The sequence below is a fragment of the Pezoporus occidentalis genome, unplaced genomic scaffold, assembly GCF_034315485.1.
Source record: "Pezoporus occidentalis ecotype Australia unplaced genomic scaffold, CSIRO_AGI_Poc_V1 ctg179, whole genome shotgun sequence".
Taxonomy (NCBI): Eukaryota; Metazoa; Chordata; class Aves; order Psittaciformes; family Psittacidae; genus Pezoporus; species Pezoporus occidentalis.
The window spans coordinates 977,564-995,627 of NW_026913629.1; the positions used below are offsets into that span (position 1 = coordinate 977,564).

General features: G+C 45.5%; 1 protein-coding gene across 1 annotated transcript; it reads right to left on the reverse strand.

The window, feature by feature from the left end:
• Positions 1-558: 558 nt before the first annotated feature.
• On the reverse strand, positions 559-13,650 carry LOC134161764 (3 beta-hydroxysteroid dehydrogenase type 7-like). Its single transcript, XM_062614920.1, is given in 6 exon segments — positions 559-1,532; positions 2,547-2,709; positions 3,571-3,685; positions 7,818-7,926; positions 9,994-10,149; positions 13,358-13,650. Coding segments are annotated over 6 exon segments (1,122 nt in total). The 5' UTR covers positions 13,500-13,650; the 3' UTR covers positions 559-1,095.
• Between the last annotated feature and the right edge of the window lie 4,414 nt (positions 13,651-18,064).

Below are 18,064 nucleotides of genomic sequence, written 5' to 3' on the forward strand. Positions count from 1 at the left end.
ACCAGCACAGTTCCTTTCAGATTTGAACCATTCCTCCAAGCTCAAGTGAAAACCAAAGTCTCTGTTGTGCTTAATGTAGTGCCTCCATGTGTCTTAAAAAGAGAAGCTGATAAACTGATGCAAAAAGCAGGTTTTGTTGAGAATCTTCTGGAAGTGCTTGCCCCATCTGTGTTAAGAAGATCTCATCTGTGAAATACTGCTCGCAGACAGCCTGCGTAGCTTCAGTGCCATGGAATGAGTTGAAATGACCTCTTCGTGCTGAAGTTCAGATGTTATTTAGCATAAATGCAGCCCCTAAGGCCTTCGCTTGAAGTTGCTGTCTGCCAGTGAGGCAGCTGAATATGGGCTTTCATCTGTTTTGCTTTGCTGCTGGAGTTGTGAGGTGAGAGACTTTGAATTACAAACTATGTGAATCCCCCCTCTAAGCTTGTTATCAGTTATCCATCCATACAATTAGAAAGTGAGCAGAGACATGGTTAGCACAAGACATTGGAGGCTTCTTTCTATAGGGATGTTTCAAAACAAATATAATATTCCATGTGTTAAGAATAACAAGAATCATCTTGAAAAGGGGAATTCTTTATTCATTATATGAAACCCTAAAACAGCAAGAACTTGCTGGGCTTTCCTTGTTTTCCCTAAAATTATCACTGAATACCCATTATGTGTATGAGCCATGGCAATGGAGAGATCCATTTGCTGAGTATGGAAAGAGATGGAGGCTGTGGAATGAAACTGGTTAAGTGTGTTTGCTGAGCACCATCTCCCAGCTGAATCCATCTCGCATTCCCATAAGTGATCTCCATGCAGCAGTGTCACCATGAGAAGGGGTGAGGCCAGCCAGCCGTTTGCCTGTGTGCACGTAGCTGCAAGAGGATGCCTTCAAATGCACACAGTGTTTTATAAGACACTTAAAACGGCTGAGTTGTTGCCATGACAAGGGTACATACTTGCAGCCTGAGAGTTGCTCCTTCTCTGTCTCTGTACCAGGATTTTCAGTGTTTGCAAAATTCCTGCCAAAGATGAATGCATGTTGAGCAGTTCAGATGAAACTTGCTGGTGTGATAAGCTCTCTCCTTACCCCAGACATGCTGTTTAGTTGTTCTTTTCATGAAGCTGGGGGGGTTCCAGGTTCCTTGCAGCTGCTTTCAACTGCTGTGCTGTTCTGTGCTTCCTCTCTTCCCAGGTGAAGAGGGGTTTGTACTTAAGATGCCTGGAGGCTTTGTCTGTCTCACAGGAGAAGGTGGTGACTATCATGTTCAGTAAAGGCAAGGTCAGGAAAGGCTGTGGCTTCCAGAAAGGGTACAGGATGACCTTGATTATCCTGTGCACTTGTGTCATTAACCATGTCTTCCAGTCAGGAATGTGGCAGCCTAGTCTCACTGAGGGATCCATGGAGGACAACAGATGTCTGATCAGAAGACTTTTTTTTGTTGGAGTGTCAGCATAGGCATAATACACTTGTCCTGCGAGTAAGTCTGGTTTCAGCCGCAAGTTGCTTGCGGCAAGAACATGCATCCGTGCCACGTTCCCTGGAGAAATAAGAGGTGGAGAGAAACAGGTATTCAGGAGGAGCTAATTTTCCTGTTTACTGTAGAATGAGTACATTGGATCTGCTGGATTCAGTGCTGTGAAGTAGGGAAAGCACTCATGGTGTTACTCAGCTCTACTGTGGAGAGACTGAGTAGTTAATCCGGACCTCCAAGATCCCTTAAACCTTTGGGTCTCCCCTTTGAGCTGGACAATTAATGTGCCTTGTGATAGTGGTTCATGTGAAGCGAAAGGGCAGTGTTTTGTAGTGAGAGCAGGATGAATGGGAGGCAGTGCTCGAGGGTTTTATTCCTGGCTCTGCTGTGAGCCTTTGAAGCAGTCACTTGATTTATCTAGGCCTGATTCTTCTCTAACAGCATTTTCAAACTCCTTTTTTCTGTGCTTTTGGAAAAAGCCATATAAGTTACACTTACGTGTTACACAGGAGTAACTGAAACTCTGCACAATTTAATGGTGAGTTATACACCCCTGAAGTGTGTTCAGCACAATGGATTCTTTCTATAGGTTTTGCTTAGTTTCTCGTGCTTTCTAAAATCAATTCTATAGAGTGGCTTTTGCAAGGAACTTTACAAGCAGTGTTAGTTCAATTTCTTCCAGTGAAGTAGAAATGAAGTGTCTTTTCAAACCAAAACCATTTTAGAAGTATTGCCTGAATTTCTGTCTCTTTGCCCCATGAAGTGGTTCCCTACAAAATGAAACATTGAATCTCTATCCTTTCTTCCACTGACTTTGTTCTTTTTTAATTTTCTAAACATTTTCCCTATATTGAGGAGAAGAAACAAATAGAAAACCGTCCCCAGGAAAACCAGTAGGATCTAAACAAGTGTTTTCAAAATTCATTGAGCCAGGCTAAGATTTCAGGTTATAAAAATCCCCTGTGCTCATTCACCATACTCATCTCTCTGTCTTGGAAGATTAGGGTTAAGCTGAGGTGTAAAATCCCCCGTGACTAAGCCAGGCTGGTAGCACCCTGTGCAAAGAGATCCATCACTCACCCACATATGTGTAATTCTGCTCTGTGTTTTCAGGCTCCAGGTGGTTCAAGACACTGTTCCTGGCTTTGCTGAGCAAATACAGCTCTTGAAGAAGCGTTGCTTTCTTCCCATACATGGTGTTTGCAGGGATGATGCAGGTTGTGAGTTTACCACCATTGCTCAGCTGTAAATCAGGGAGGGATGTTAGTGACTTACGGATTCAGAGATGAAATCTTCCACAGTGCTACTGGGTTTGCCAGGTAAAACCAAAAGCTGGGAATATCAGGCTAGAGGAGCCCACATTTGCTGAGGTGCTCTGGACACTTAGGGCCTGATTTGTGTCCCTAAAAAATGCAAGGAGGTGCCCAGTTTGATATCTTTTAATATCTTCTTTCATAGCACACCTGCACCCATGTGGTGCTCACTGGGAGATGTTGGATGAAGGGTGTTAGTGGTGTTAACTCTTCTGCAGTTGTGATGTACAAAAGGAGTATTTGCAACAAGCAAAATCAGGTATCAGAGGAAGGCAGCTAAGCTGGCTGCCCTCTACTGTAACAGGGAAAGAGAGATGCTCCAGGCAGTGATTTAGGACACAAGTCTCATTTTTACATTCTGCTTCACCCTCCAGAGGAACTCATCTGTTTGCTGACTGAATGGGAGCCTGAAGCCTAGCCAGCTAGCTTAGGTGGCTTACTCTTGATACACTAGTATTTTTGATTCTGAAATCATGCAGGCATGTCTGAAAGTAACCCCTGTGTGCAGTATGAGCTAGGTTCTGTGATTTTAAGTGAACCTGGTGTCTTAGGCTGTAATTAACACAGCTCTTTCTGAGGTCCCACTCCTGCTGGAGTTCAAGCACAGGCTTAAAAGTGCACCTTATGAGATTCCCTGATGATATGGAATACCAGGCTTTGGTAAGCTTAGGGCAGTGTGGTTTATGCATCGAGTCAAGGCAGTGGTTCAATACACACAGATGTGAGTTGTGGGGTCTTTCTACCCATCTTCTCCTTCCATCCATCCTGTGCTGTAATACCAGGGGTGCTACCATTGCCTCTTGTAGCTTTTTTCCATTGCCTTCAAATACAAGTTTTTCTGCTGTGGCTTTTGTCTTCCCAAAAGACAGCTCCACTTCCCCACTGTATTTGGTGTCCTCATTCCCTCTGAAATAGATTGTGAGACATGGTGAGTGACCGTGGAGTAGAGCAGAGGACTTGGAGGCAGTTGTCACAGAGTGATTTATTCTGCAATCTCTGCTCTCCAGGGACTTAACCACTGGCTGTGAGTTACATGAAGCTGAGATCCTTGCTGCAGCTGGGAAATAAAGCTTTCAGAAATACCAGTTGGTTCTGGGTGTTCATAGGCAGGTTTGTATGAGGGAAGTGGTTTGATTTCTGAGAGCTGGATTTGTCTGTGTCTCTAATAGTGTGATTGAAGCAAGTAACGTTCTGGCAGGCAAGTTAGAAGGCAGTGGAGGTACCTTTTTAAGCAGCTCACAAGTGGCTGAGCAAGGTGGAAAGAGGGCAGGAAAATGAGAGCAATCCTACTTCATTTTTTCATTAGAGGTAGAAGAAAGCTTCTCATGAGCCATAAACTAAAAGGAGAAGCTGCTGCTTAATTCTCTCAGAGTTGATTAGAGTATGAAGACATTTGCTGGTGATGTGACAGAGCTGCTGGTGATCTATTTCAGAGGAAGACATGCAATCAGTGGGTTTGTGCTGGGATTAATCCTTCATCTCCCCTAGCAAATTACATCTGAGAGGAAGAGCAAAGAAGTGGACTTGATACAGGGTTAACCAATGTACAAGGGGGTTGTACAAGGGGGTTAGAGGAATTCACTTGCTTAAACAAAAGTATTGTCTGTACCTGTTATGCCTACTAAGCAGAATAAAGGCACTAACTATTGATAAGGAAAAGCAGACACCTGGTTCTGTTGACACAGAAAAGCAGACGCCTGATTCTACTGATAAGCAGCTATTGATAAGGAAAAGCAGATGCCTGAAGGGGGAGAAGCAGATGGTTTATGGCTGGGACACCGACCAAACCCTAAGGCCATATGTGAAGACTAAAAGGTGAAAAGTTCAAGAAGAGGAAGACTCACTCACTTCATCTTGAAGACCCCTACCCACAGGAGGAAGACTCATTTACTTCATCTTGAGACCCCTGCCCATGGAATCTAACATGGAACTTGGCCTCACAGGCCCTGAAATAGTTCCAAGGAGAAACAGAAAGCAGCTGTATTCCCCTCCATGGTGCTGGTGTTCTGTCCCAGTGGTTGTAGATCAACATTAGTCCATCTCAGGACTTGATTAAGCAGATTCGGTGGGCTCTGGAGGAGCCCTAGAGTGAAGAAACCTTGTTTGAAGCATTGAGAAGGACCATTGATTAATAATACCATGTGGTCCTTTGCTCCCCTGCTGCCATGACTAGCATGGGGGGGCTCTCCCTTCCTCCCTCTGTGTGCTGCAGGAGACTGTCTCATTTCCTCTCTATTTTGCTCTCCTAGGGAATTTCACCCTAGGCAAACCCAGACTATGCCCACCATGGGGTACCCCCACACAAAGCAACGATGCTTTATTAAGCTCCTTTTGCAGACGAGGCTCCCTCTTGGGAGGGTTAAGTGGCCTCTAAGGCAGCAGATCTGCAGCAGAGGTCTTTCTGTCAAACACTGGGCCTCGGGGGAGCAGGCTCTGACTCAGGCTTCCCAGCTGACCTTGGCCAACTTGCTTACCCTTTTCTATGCTCCGTGTGTAAAATGTGGATAATGCTGCTGCCCCTCTCCTGCCTGTTTGGCAGTCTGGTTGTGTCTCAGATACCCCAGCTGAGAGCAGGGCCTTCCTGTGCTACAGCAACGGAAATACATGAGGAGCATCAGCATGCAGCCTCCTCACCTTGGGGCTTTTAGCACAAAACCCTCCTCCCCTTCCCTGTGTTTACGGTGATGAGCAAGAGACAAACCAGAAACCAAGCAAGACAAAAGATGGATTGTGCCTGGTTTGGTGCAAGCCCAGGAGAGGCTCAAGACAATCAGGGGTTATCTGGAAGTTCTGGGTTTAATTGCTTTCTTTTTCTTGCCTTGCAAAGCTTTTGAAAAGCAGCTTCACAAAGGGCTAAACCTGCCTGCTGCTCCTGGGCTGCAGAGCACTGCTCCTGTTTGCCTTCCCCCACCCCTTGTGAAGCTGGGTAGTAACAAAGAGCTCAGCATAATGCTTTTGCTTTTCAAAACGATCACAGATAAGCGAACACTAATAAGACTGGAGCAGCATTGTCAGAAGGTATCTCAGCAGTGGCTGTCTCGGAGGGATTGAGACTGACAGAGGCATTTTCTATTATTGTCGGATGCTGAGGTGTGAGCATTATCCCTGCACCCATCACCCTGTCCAGAGACTAATCATGCTTTGTCTGGGTCCGTTCCCAAACACATAAAAGTGAGTTAACTAAATTATATGAGGAATGATGGAGAAAGGGGATAGAGAAAAAGAAATAGGCAGGCAGGCAGGATTGTGGACCGGGAGGGGAAGAGCAGAGCAGATTGGGTGGGGATGGGGGAGGTGAGATGAGGAGGAAGGGGAATGCTGCATCACCTGTGCTTTCAGTCTGGAACACACAGCCATATTATGTTGCCTTCCAGCCATCCCTGGGCTCCCTACTGAGACAGGGGGTGGAATTTTTGACTGGGGGGCTGAGCCTTCTCTCATTTTGCAGTATATAATTCCCTTAGTTTAAAATCAGAATCACTGGAGAACAAAGATCACTCTCTCAGGCTTTTTTCAGCATCATGGGAGAGCCCAAGTGAGTTCCGCAAGATGAGTTAAAGGTGCTAGGTGCTGGTTTTATTTGCATTTATGATGGGAAAGCACTGGGAGTTGGAGGGCAGGTGATGTGCATGTGTAGCTCTGTGAGCATCAGACTAATTGGCTTTTTGCTTGTACCTGTTGATGCCATCCTTCCAAGCCAAAGGACTGGCTTCTTAGGCAAGATTTGGGATAGATTTTTTTAAGCCATCTATTCACATGCATCTTTTAAGTTACAGGACTGAAATACTAACAAGTATGTGCCCTTGTTAATACTTCATTTCATCTTTAGAAATGATTTAAGTATGTTAATGACCAAATTCCACAACTTTTCAGTGACACGCAGCCTCCAGTGCTTATGATCCAAGTGGGTTGATGTTGGTTGTTCTCATGACTTTTCATAAACCAGACATTTGTTCTACAGCTTTAGGTGCTTAAACCCTTTTCAGAGCAACTAGGCTATGCCTTAACTTACTTGCAAGTATGAAAATTAGGCTTCTGGGGCATTTTAAGTTGTGTCTTAAGCAGACTTTTTAGCTGGGCACAGATTCCTAGAGCCAAATGACTGAAGCCAGCTGTGTCTTGCCCCATGAATGCAAGAGGTATTCAGACATCAAGTTCTGAGCAAGAGTGTCAGCTGAATGTGAAGGTCACTTCTATCTCAGGTATCAAAGATCTATAAGCAAAAACTCCTCCAAATCCAGATTTTTACCACTGTCTCTGTATTGCTCCAAATCCTTTGCTGAGGGAGTTTTCCTCAAACTGCTGCTTCTGGGGCTGAGGGTCAGTCTCCTAAGAGCCACGTACAGAAGAGGTGGGTTGAGCATCATGCCCAAGAGTGTAAGTCCAGGAATTAGCCCTTTGTAAGCAAACTGCCATGAAGAAGGATTTTGAGGGATAGAAAGGTGCAATTTATAGGTCAGATCCAGGTCACAGAAGAGTGTGTGAATACTGAAGGGCAACTTCCCACCAAATGCATCTGTCCCCTAAGACTGTGTGGCCAAGTAACTTCCTTCTGAGATAGTGCTAAAAGTCTCTACACGTTTGAACACATCTGATAACAGAAGCTAGGTACAGGCTGGCTAACAATTCACTATGGAGCTGAAAAGAGGAGGGAGAGTGCTCTTTGGATTGACTCAGGGTGAGGAGAGAGCAAAACTCTGCCCACATAGTGGGATACAACTTGACCATATCCCAAACTTCAAGCATCTCAGACCTTTATTGAAACTGATTTTCTGGCTTAGGGGAGCAGGGCTGTGCATACAGGGGACAGCCTGGAGGTGCAGTTAGGTCCTACATCTCTCAACCAAATGCTCAAGTTTATGTTGGGAAGAGCTGTGGCTTCTGAAAGTGAAGAGCAGCAAAGAAGGATTTCCAAGCAAGAGAAGAGTAGACAGGAAGGGGAATGTGTATTTTCTCCTTTGCAGCCATGGCAGAAATTTCTACCTGGTTGCAGTTTCACTGCTGTTTCACCAGAAATCCACAGTGGAGATTTGCTGACCGTTGCCTGAGCTCACAGGATGTATTGGGTCCCACTGCAGCAATGGAGCTCGTATAGACAACATATGGGATGTTCAGGACACAGCAGGCCCTTAACACATTTTCAGTACCTGGGGTCAGGAAGGACAAACATTATCGATCTTGCCTTCATTCCTGTTGTGCAAATCAAAAGAGATTTCCAGGTTTGGGATTCTGACTTGGAACAGATCTATCTTTTTTATGGCTGAATAGATGTAAAGCTACAGGTTAAGGCTGCAGCTCCTTAGGCATATTTGCATAGGAATGGATGGTTTATAACATGAGAGCTGCAGTTACATCTGTAGCTATAATGTGGCTTAATGTCTGCCTGTTGACAACTGACTTAACTTTGACTTAATAGTTGCTAGTAAAAAGGAGCCAAGTTAAAATCCATTCAGCTTAACAAAAAGCAGATTAAAAAGTCTTTAAGTGACTAGATGGAAAAAAATAACTCTCGTAGAAGAGGACTCTTGAATCTAGTCAACAAGTCTGTAACAGGATTCAGCAACCAGTGGTTGAAAGAGAGGGAATCAAAGCAGAAGATATAAATTTTGGCCAGAAATGCTGATTAACCATAGCCACACTAATGCTCTTCAGCATTGTTAGGGCTTGCTGAAAGACATGATAGATAGCCCATTAGTTGCATTCTAGGCAAGGAGCCTTTTGAAAAGGCAGAGTCCAATTTAGCCACAAATTGTTGGGCTTAAGGCAGTAATTGGGTGAATTTCTGTGGCCTGAGTTGCACACTAGAGGATTACGCAGTTGACCTGTCCTGACCCTATTTGTTTTCCATGAAGCCTACAGCAGCTATCAAACACAATTCATTTGTATTCTTTTACCTGCTAGGATTTGAACAGAAACCTTTAGCCTGATCCCTCTCTAGACTGAGCAGAGCATTTTAGGGAGGTCTACATGAAGCCATCCAAGGGCAGGCAGAACTGCAGAAGAGTTTGCCTGACAATAAGTCTCCTGTTAAGACACCTCAAACTGTGCTCCTCAGAGGCACTCAGTCACACAGGAATAAACTTTGGGTGTGTGGTTTTCTGGGAATGTCGCAAGCATCTGCAAGAGGTTTGGTTTGCTGAATAGGGGAGTTGCCCAACGGTTACTGCTATCTGTAAAAACCTCACTCCACTGAAGTACCTTGCTCATAGCAAGCAGACAATGAAGGGGAAGATCTCACAAAGACATTAAAAGGCAGCAGGAACCCTCAGGCTCTGAATATTCTCAGTACACATGCACAGTACAGGCTCTTAAAAGCATCTGGTTTTGAAAAGAACTACATCAATGAAAAGAAGAATGGGATTTAAATGTTGCCCTTGAATGTATCAGCAAATAGGAGAAGCCCTAAGCAGTAACTGAGTTTGAGATATATATACACACACACATAAAAATACAAAAATCCTTCCTTGCAGTTAACAACTGTTTTAGTAGCTAACAGCCTGAGGTGCCATTGGAATTGCTGCTGTAATGGGGATTTCATTAGTTTTATAGCCTGTGCTTATTTCCTAGATTTATGAACAAATTTTCTTTAAGCAGACCTTGCACCTAACATGAAGTCAGTGCTTGGTGGTAGAGAGAAAATTCTGTGAGCTCTTGGTTATGCGTGGCTTGTGGATACATAATAGTTGTGAGCTCTGACTACAGTTAAAATAACATCCCTCCCTCATAGTGGATGCAGTTCAACTGGTGGAGCCTTGTGCTGGTGTACGTTGTAGGGCTTTTCTCCTGGGGAAAGCTATGAGCTGTTTAGAACAGGCGTTAACTTCTAATTGTTGTCCTTGTCTCATACTGAACAGTTTCTTACCACTATAGACGTGTCCTGAGTCACCTCGGTACTATTAGTTATAGCTTTGACCAGAATAACTGTGTAATAACTGGGTACAGATTTGATTTTCTAAGATGAAGGTTTAGCACTGGAGAGGAACGGCACATCCTGCCATGAGCAAGGACAGGGGGGCAAAAGCAGAAACTTCCCCACTAGAAATGAACGGTCCTGGGCACCTTCCTGACCCCATAGCAGACCAGTGTGTGTGTGAAATTCAGGGGACAAAGGAGCACTAAATCAGTGCAGCTACGTTTGTCATAGCCTCTTGTCTGACTCCACCAAGGTGTGTGAATTGAAGGCTGTATTTAATTGCTTGTTTTAAAGAGCTTACCCCCAACGCTGACAGCTCTCATTTCCCAAAAGGGCACAGTGTTTCTGTAGTCCACAACAGCCACTGTGTGAATAACCACGTGAGCTGCCCGCATGGCAGCAAGGAGCAGATTGTACCCTCAAATGTCTCCTTTCATCACTGTCACATGAGTGGTAGCTGGAGGAAAAGAACATAACCATAGATGCAAGGGGGGAAAGTACAAACCAGCATCCTCACCTTCTTGCACAGGATCCGTCTTGGAAATCATCTCTGCAGGGCAAGCTGAGGCTGTTGGCCCAGAGCTGCAGTTGGTTATGGGACTTGCTGCAGTGTATGTGAATGGGAGATGTGCTGGGCAGTTTCCTTGAGGCACAGTTTTAGAGCTTGCTGGGAGTAACACCGGGCAAGTTAAAGGGACATTGCACACAGCTTGATTTAAGGGTAAATGCTATAGATGGGAAGGGAAAATAATGTAACAGGTTAAAAAGTTTCATAAAAAATTCTTCCTTTTGAGACATTCCGAAGGGTTTCCCCATCTCCTTCTTTCCCTCCTCCTACCTCAAAATAGCTGTTGCATACATGGCTACTGTTGGCATCTGCTGCTGATTTTCTTGCTTTGAGCCAGTGTTGCAATATTTAAGTAGGATTTTTCCCTTTTTCCTTTTCTGCAATTGGGACTAGGCCAGCAAGAGGCTGGGGTTAGGAAGCTGTGCTCCCTGGGGATTTTGCAATAAGCTAGAGAGCAGTAGCAGCCACATGATTGCCTTAGGAAGGAGACATCTCTGCCCTGGGCTGGCAGCTTCCTGGAGAGCCCCATGCAGCCAGGGATCAGCACAGTGACTCCTGAAGGATCATACATGAGCAGCTCAGGGAAGCAGATGAGGATGCTCCTGTTGAAGGTCTCTGCCAGCACTGAAAGGTGGAGCAGGATGGCAGCAGCCTCATGGGAGAGGGGTTTTGCTTCTATTTAGTGCTGAAAGGAAGCTTGTAACATTCAGGCTGAAGTCTTAAATAGCTCTTTGCATCTCTGTCTTAATGCAGCTGGTGCAGTTAAGACCAGCAAGGGAATGACGAGGAGCTTAGGCAAAACCAGGGAGGATGCAGGCAACCATGAGCCATTTTCACATTGATAAGGCCTGATGAGCTTTATGCAGGGCTGCTGAAGAGGTGGAGGATGTAACTGCAGCTTTACTGCCTTATCAGCTACTTTGGAGAACTTTTGGAGGCACTGGAAGAATGGAATAGAGCAAATGAAACAGCAGTGCTTAGAAAGGAGGTAAAGAGCCAGGAAATTACAGAACAGCTTCATTTCAACCCCAGGAAGTTCAGGAACACACATTTGAATGTGTGTGAACACCTGGGGGATGCTGTGGAGAACAGAAGCAGCTGACAAGGAGTTGTCAAGAACAAATCAAGTCAGATAAATCTCCTTTGTTCTTATGACAAGTTAACAGGCTGTATGGATATCACGGAACAGGTCGATGTCATCTCTCTTGATTTTAGAAGGGCTTTGGAAGCTCTGTGTCACTCTCATGAGCGAGTCAGTAAAACATGGTCTCAGCCAGCCACATTAGGGTGAGCGCAAGGCCGGCTGAAGTACAGCTCCCAGGGAATTGCCAGCTGTGGTAGGTGGCTGCCCTCGGGCTCTCCAGGGCTTATTGCTCTATTGGAGTCTTCTTTTATTGTTTTCATCAAGAAACTGGCAGATTTGTTCATTAAACCAGCTGATAACATGAGGCTGGGAGGGACTCGAGGTACACCGGGGGATTAGAGTGAGAGCTGGATGTAACCCACAGAGCCTGGAACAGAAAAGGTGAAATTTGATAGGGACAAAGAAGGTGGTTGGGGTTAGTAGGGAAAAGGCAGTGGGCCTTATGAAGGAATTAAATTGGAGCAGGGCAGCTCAGGAGCTATTGCCTGGTGTCAGGGTCTTGCAGCTGTGAAAGAGGTGTAATTGTACTGACAGGTATGAATAGAAGAGTTTGCAGACAGACAAAATGAATCCATCAGCTCTTCTGAGTGGTGGAAGGGCTGCAGCCGGCCTCTCTGCCCTAGCCTGAGTGTCCTCTTCCCGAAGAGAGCAATACCAGTGCTCAGAGACCCACAGAGTGTGAGCTGGGGAGGAGGAAACAGAACGCGAGAGCTGGCTTAGCCTACAGGAGACAGTTGTACGGAGCAGAAGGAGCTGGTTTTCAAACCATGAAAATTGTTGTAATAAATGACAGCATTAACCTATCCTACCTGTAAGGTTAAGATGAGGAATCAAGGACTTAAGTTGCAGGTTAGACTGTACCACCGGTAACGGACTGATGGTGCCAAAATCAGCCTAGGGCCAGGACAGAGAAACATCTGTTGGGAATGTTGTGGTGGATGGAGGTTTGGACAGCCCCTCAGGGCTGCTTCTCCCTCATTTTTCTGGGATCTGCTGTGATGTTAGGCCACAGAGCTCTCTTGGAGTGTGGGTTCTAGCACCTCCTGAAGGGGTAAACATTTATCCTTCAGTTATGGGTGCTCTTAAGGCTTCTGGGAGGGCTTCTGATTAGTGATATTTCCCTGGGAGTCTTTAACTTGCTTTAAGCGTATCTCCTTCTCTATTGGTACCTCCTGAAAGATTGGATCTCCCCCATCAGTTTTGCTCTCTCCTTGGAAGCAGGCTGAAGTCTGAGTAGCCAGGGGTGGGCGGGGAGAAAGCCCACCATGGACGGTGCAGAGCACCATGAGCAGCATTGGCTTGTTTTGCATGGGGATTCTCTAATCCCGTAACCCAGGTTGTTTTCCCCCAGCATATATCACTGAACCAAGCCTGGCTGAAGGCAGCTCTCAGAATATGATCAAATGGATTAATTCAGTATTTCTGAGCATGTTTACTGAGGCTCTTCCTTTTCTATGCACAGAGCAGTCAGGCTGCTATAGGTTTCTCCCAGTTGTTTCAGTAGTGTATTTCACCGTATCTGCAGCAGATGCTGACCTTGATTCTGTTATTGGCAGGGCTTTGTTGGTTGTTTTTCTCAGAGTTGGAAGCTGGTTGGAGCAGTTCAGAACATGGGGGTTTGTCCCTTTGCTGTTAGACTGGTTGAGCAGAAGTAAGCGGGTAGCGAAGTTCCCATGTCAGGTACTTGGTGTGCACATTGCTCCTTACAACTGGTAAGTGGTACTTGGATCCTCCTAGTGATCTATCTCTTAGGGTTACACACTGTGGATCTTTCTGCTTTGATTTAGTCCTATGCTAAAAAACCTTCTCTGAGCTGAAAGTTATTCTTCATCCAGGCTGTTTAATCCAGGTTCCTACCCCATGCCTGTAACCTTGGCATCCCCACCATAATACCAGCTGCTCTGAAAAGTGAGGATTATGGCTGCTTAATAGAAGCTGATGCCCTTTCCTTACCTGTGGTGAATTTTTCTACTTCTTCTCTTGCTACTGAATCAAAAGCTCTGACTCCTTTGATGTAGTCTTGTCGAGACAGGAGCTCTACAATCTTCTCCCCAATAAAACCACATCCTCCTGTCACCAGGTAGACTCTGTCCATTTCTGAAGGTGGTTTTGTGGTTGAGGAATAGAGAGAAGGTTGCTGCCAGGATCTTATTGTGCACCGTTAATCTCTCAGCCAGTCTGTTTTCTGAGCTAAGTCTGAAGTTTAGCTGTCACGTAACGTTACTGGCTGAACATTAACTCCATCCAGTCACATATAAATCAGGTTTTCATTGGCACAGTCACACAAGCACTGCCACAACCATACCAGTGCTGTGTACTGGCCAGGTCTGGGTTCTCTGACTCAGCCTTTCCCTTCTAGCCCAGCAGCAGCAGGGCACCTCCGGCCCAGGCCAGAAGTTTGATGCCAGAAGTTTTCCATCCTGGAAAGCCCTTTCCCACAGCTGGGTTGTCAGCTGTCACAGCAGCCTGCATCTCTCTGGGTGCTGCACACAGACGGGGTGTCCCAGAGCTGTGCTTAGGGCAGAAATGTTTTAGTGTGATGCTACAATGATCTGGTTCCCATGAATTTAGCTGGTGATCAGCAGCAGCTCTCATCAGCACTGAGTGTATTGTGCATGATACAGGCAGGGGAAGTTAAGGAAGGGTCATTTGTAACTGTATTCTCACGGCTCTACCAGTTTCATTATCTAGTCTGGCTCTTCTGAATGAATTCTTTGAGTCAGAATATATTTATACACACACACACACTCGCTCTCATCTATTTAGGATGAGAAAGTGCTCCCTTCATTTGAAAACTGTCTAGGTGTAAAAGCTGTACTGAAGCCTTTGGCAAGTTGTTACAGTGGTTAATTATCATCATCATTAAACCAGCACACTGTTGTGCTTTATCTGCCAGCCAGGGGCTGATACACCTTTTCCTTGCTAGGCTGTAAAGAATGTGTTTGTCATTTGGATAAAGGAAAAAGATGGCATCGGCTTTGTCTAAGGGTGCTTGAGCCTGTCCTAAGATTGGGATGGGAGGTGGGGCAGTCTGCCTCCTGGCAGGGCTGTTTCTGCCTCTCTCATGCAGTCTCACAGGCCTGACCAGCCATCAGGCTCTCTTGGATGCCAAGCAAACTAGTTCCAATCCACCTCTGAACCAACTTGTCACTGTTTTGAACACACTGTCCTAAGAGAGGTTGCAGTGGTACATACATAGGGTAATATAATCCCTGGTTACCTTTCCTTCATAATGTGCACAGTGCAGTACTTGCCTTTCTGGCCACGGTGTTGCTTGGGAAGCTTAGGATGATATTGTGTTGGGATCCCTGCTTTCCCCTTCCCCAGGCTGAGTGTGCGTTACAGCTGCTCAGTCAGGCTGTGTTGGGGTGGGGTTACCCCTGGTAGCCCTTCCCTGGTCACATACAACAGGCTGAAACATGAGGAAGGAATTCCAGCTGTGGGAATGTAGAAAACATTGTTGGGGCTGTTCTTACTATAGTGTTAATGCTTGTCTGTCTTTCTTTCCAAGGTAAGCTGTATAGCAAGTTGCTGCTGAGCATGTGGCTAATGAAGAGTTAAGGCAGTGTAGTTAAAGAGTAACTGCTTCATTTATGAATATATGGTTTTCTTTTAATCAGCTCCTGTGAGAAGTTCAATCTGTTCAACTCTGCCATTGATTTCTGTTGCGCTGTGTTGAGCATTAGGAAAAGCCCCGTTTCCCCTCGCTGTGATTACAATCAGTGGCCATAATGGCCCAGAGACCAACAAGGGCCTGATGCTAATTTGGAGCCAGCACAGCCACAAATGTCCCGAGAAATTAATTTTGCCTTTTATCCAGCACCCCCCATCTGTGCAATAGTGATTAACAGAACTGCTTTCCCTCAGAGGGCTCTCTGCAAGGACAAATGTACCAGAGGTGGAGGAGTTAGGACACAAAAACCAAGATAAATACACCCGGAGAGACCCAGAGAAGTGCTGCATGGGAATGTTTGGCATCAAGTAACCTTGAGTATGTCCTCATCAGTGATGCAAAAAGCTGTATGAAGCAGAGGCCTTGTGGATGGTCTCGGTGTTTACAGGATTTAGCCTTTGCTACAATATTGGTATCTGCATATCTGCAACGTAATCTCATCAGTAGGGAGACAAAATTGGCTGTGATTTACGTATCTCTTTTGCTAGGATGTGAAAAACAAGTTCAGGAACCAGAACTGTCACATCTCTGACAGAAACAGCCCAGGTCCTCCTCTGCAGCCAACAGAGGCAGAGCAGAGCCTCCCTTTGCAAACAAACAGGTAGTTAATTCTAAATGGGTAGCTGTTCCCACCATAGGAAGGTTAAACCCCACACAGGTCCCCAACCACATCCTCTTATAACAGTTTGAATGGTCACAAGAGATGATGGCGACTCTGGGGGTCTCTGTAAGCCCAGAGGCAAACACAGAGAAGGCACAAGTGGGCACACACAGCCACTCCTGGAGGAGGCAGACACTCAGGAGGTACCAGGGGACTGCAGGAAGGGAACCTGGGTGGCTGCTGTGGTCCTAGACCAGCCAACGCGCCCTCCTTGAGCTGCAAGGAAACCCGAGGCACTGAGACAAGCTGAAAAGAACAGATTTTAAGGTACTCTTAAGCAGTGCAGAATTGCCTGTGGCTTGTTCCCAGAGCGCCCTCGCTCAGCTGAGGGCAAGCTGCGATCCCTGGCTCTGTACTGACATAAAACTCCTGCAGGTATAGCTGCACACTTCCTGCAGGAAGAGTTTGCCGTATCCCAGTACTGCCTCACTCTGCAATGCAAAGCAAGGTGCTCAAAGCTGACAGTGCTCAAAGGCTTATCCAGGCTGCTTGAGGAATTAGGGAACCATGAAGAGATATGGGCCTGTATTCCAATAGCGTGGCTGGGAATGCAGTGTAGTGCCTAAATGTGTCCCAGAGACCAATCTCAAACCTCCGAGCTGGCAGCCATGGCAGTATCTGCAGAACAGTCAAATCCCATCATAGGTAAGGGAACTGCCAGACTTGGCTTTAGCTGGTGAAAGCCTTTTCTGTCCCTGAGCTTTGTAAATACGGACACCTGACATCATATTCCTTTACAGTATGTTTATTTCTCAGTGCATTACATGAAAGGTCTTTGGTATTTGTGGGTTCTTGAATACTTTCCCCACTCTGCTCTGTAAGAAAATGCTGAATACAAAACATTCCATATACAGTAACAAACCCCATAGCGAATAAAGAGAAATAGCTATTTTGAACAATAACATAGCGATATGAAAACAGGTACGTAACCATGCAAGAGGTGGAACAAACAGGTTGTGTTTACAACAAACATTAGAGCCTGCCATAAGGGAGTTTATCATGTCAGATGAGATCTAGTCTTGCTCTAAGTTAAGAAACTGCACATGATTGCAAGATACTGCGTATGGCTGCCCTACGAAAGACCAAATGGCTGTGAAGCTTATTACAATGAGGGGAGCCAGGACCATTTGCACACGTACAAAACACACTGATATAAATAAAAAAATACTGTGTAAAATAACTAGTGAAAAAGTTAACATTGCCTCAGATGGATGGGAATGTGCCTTGGGACCAGTTATAGCACCTTTGAATTGCTTGGTTCCAATGCAGTTGCAGACACTGCGAGTACTTTAATCCCCTGGACCACCAAGCACCGGAATGGAATGTAATCTTGACTTAGACAAGCTGTAAACATGGAGGAGAATGGATTTCCAATAAATTGTATTGGGCAGTAATTCCAGAAGCTGATTGATTGTCTTTTAGAAGCCTTTGTCACAGTGGTCAGGTTCCTACATTAAAATAGTTCCATGAAGAGACTGGGAGTGAACCCCCAGCCCAGAGCTGAGCCCTCAGCAAGCTGCTCATGTGCCCTCTGCTTGGCTGCACTGAACAGCACCAGCCCATGCTAGCTTGAGAACTGGACCTGATTGATTTTTAGGGCCTGCTTCTTTGAAAGTTGATGGCAAAATTACTGTGGAGTTTGGTGGGAGCAGGCGAGGGCTCTTCTCTCTAATTTACTCCTATTTCCCTGGGTTGTTATCAATTCCTTATGGTAAGTGCAAGTTAGATACTCTGGAGAGAAGCATTCTCCTCCTCCGAGGAGTACCAGATTGCTGGTGAACACGAGGGTGCATGAATTACAAAGATTTGTGGTTGTGCAATGTGCTGCTGCTGCTGCTTCTGGTTAGCTCAAGGCAAGGAAAACGTGTTACTACAACCAGAACCAATCCAAGTCAAATCCACATTGGAGCTCAGAGAAACATTAAGAATTTCAACAAAGTCTTAGGAAAAGAAAAGGAAATGCACACACTATGGAATTGCACAGTGGGTAAGAGAAAGCACTAAACATTTCCATTAAAGTATATTTCTAAATGAGCACGCATTCAAAATAAATCCACTCTCTAAGTTACAGACATGGCAAGATGCATTATATGCCCTGGCTAAAATGAACCTCAGTTCCTGCCTAAGATGGAAGATGTACTTGGAGTGGTTTGCCTAGTGATAAATATCATCAATGTCAGGGTGTGAGGCTGTGTTCACCTTTAAAACATAATTAAACTGGGACTGCACAGCAGCATGGTCTGACCCTTATGTAAGTAGAGAGGAATGAAATCCCAGCTGAGAAAAGAGAGTCCAGTTGGTACAATCCTACTGCCACCCAAGTTAA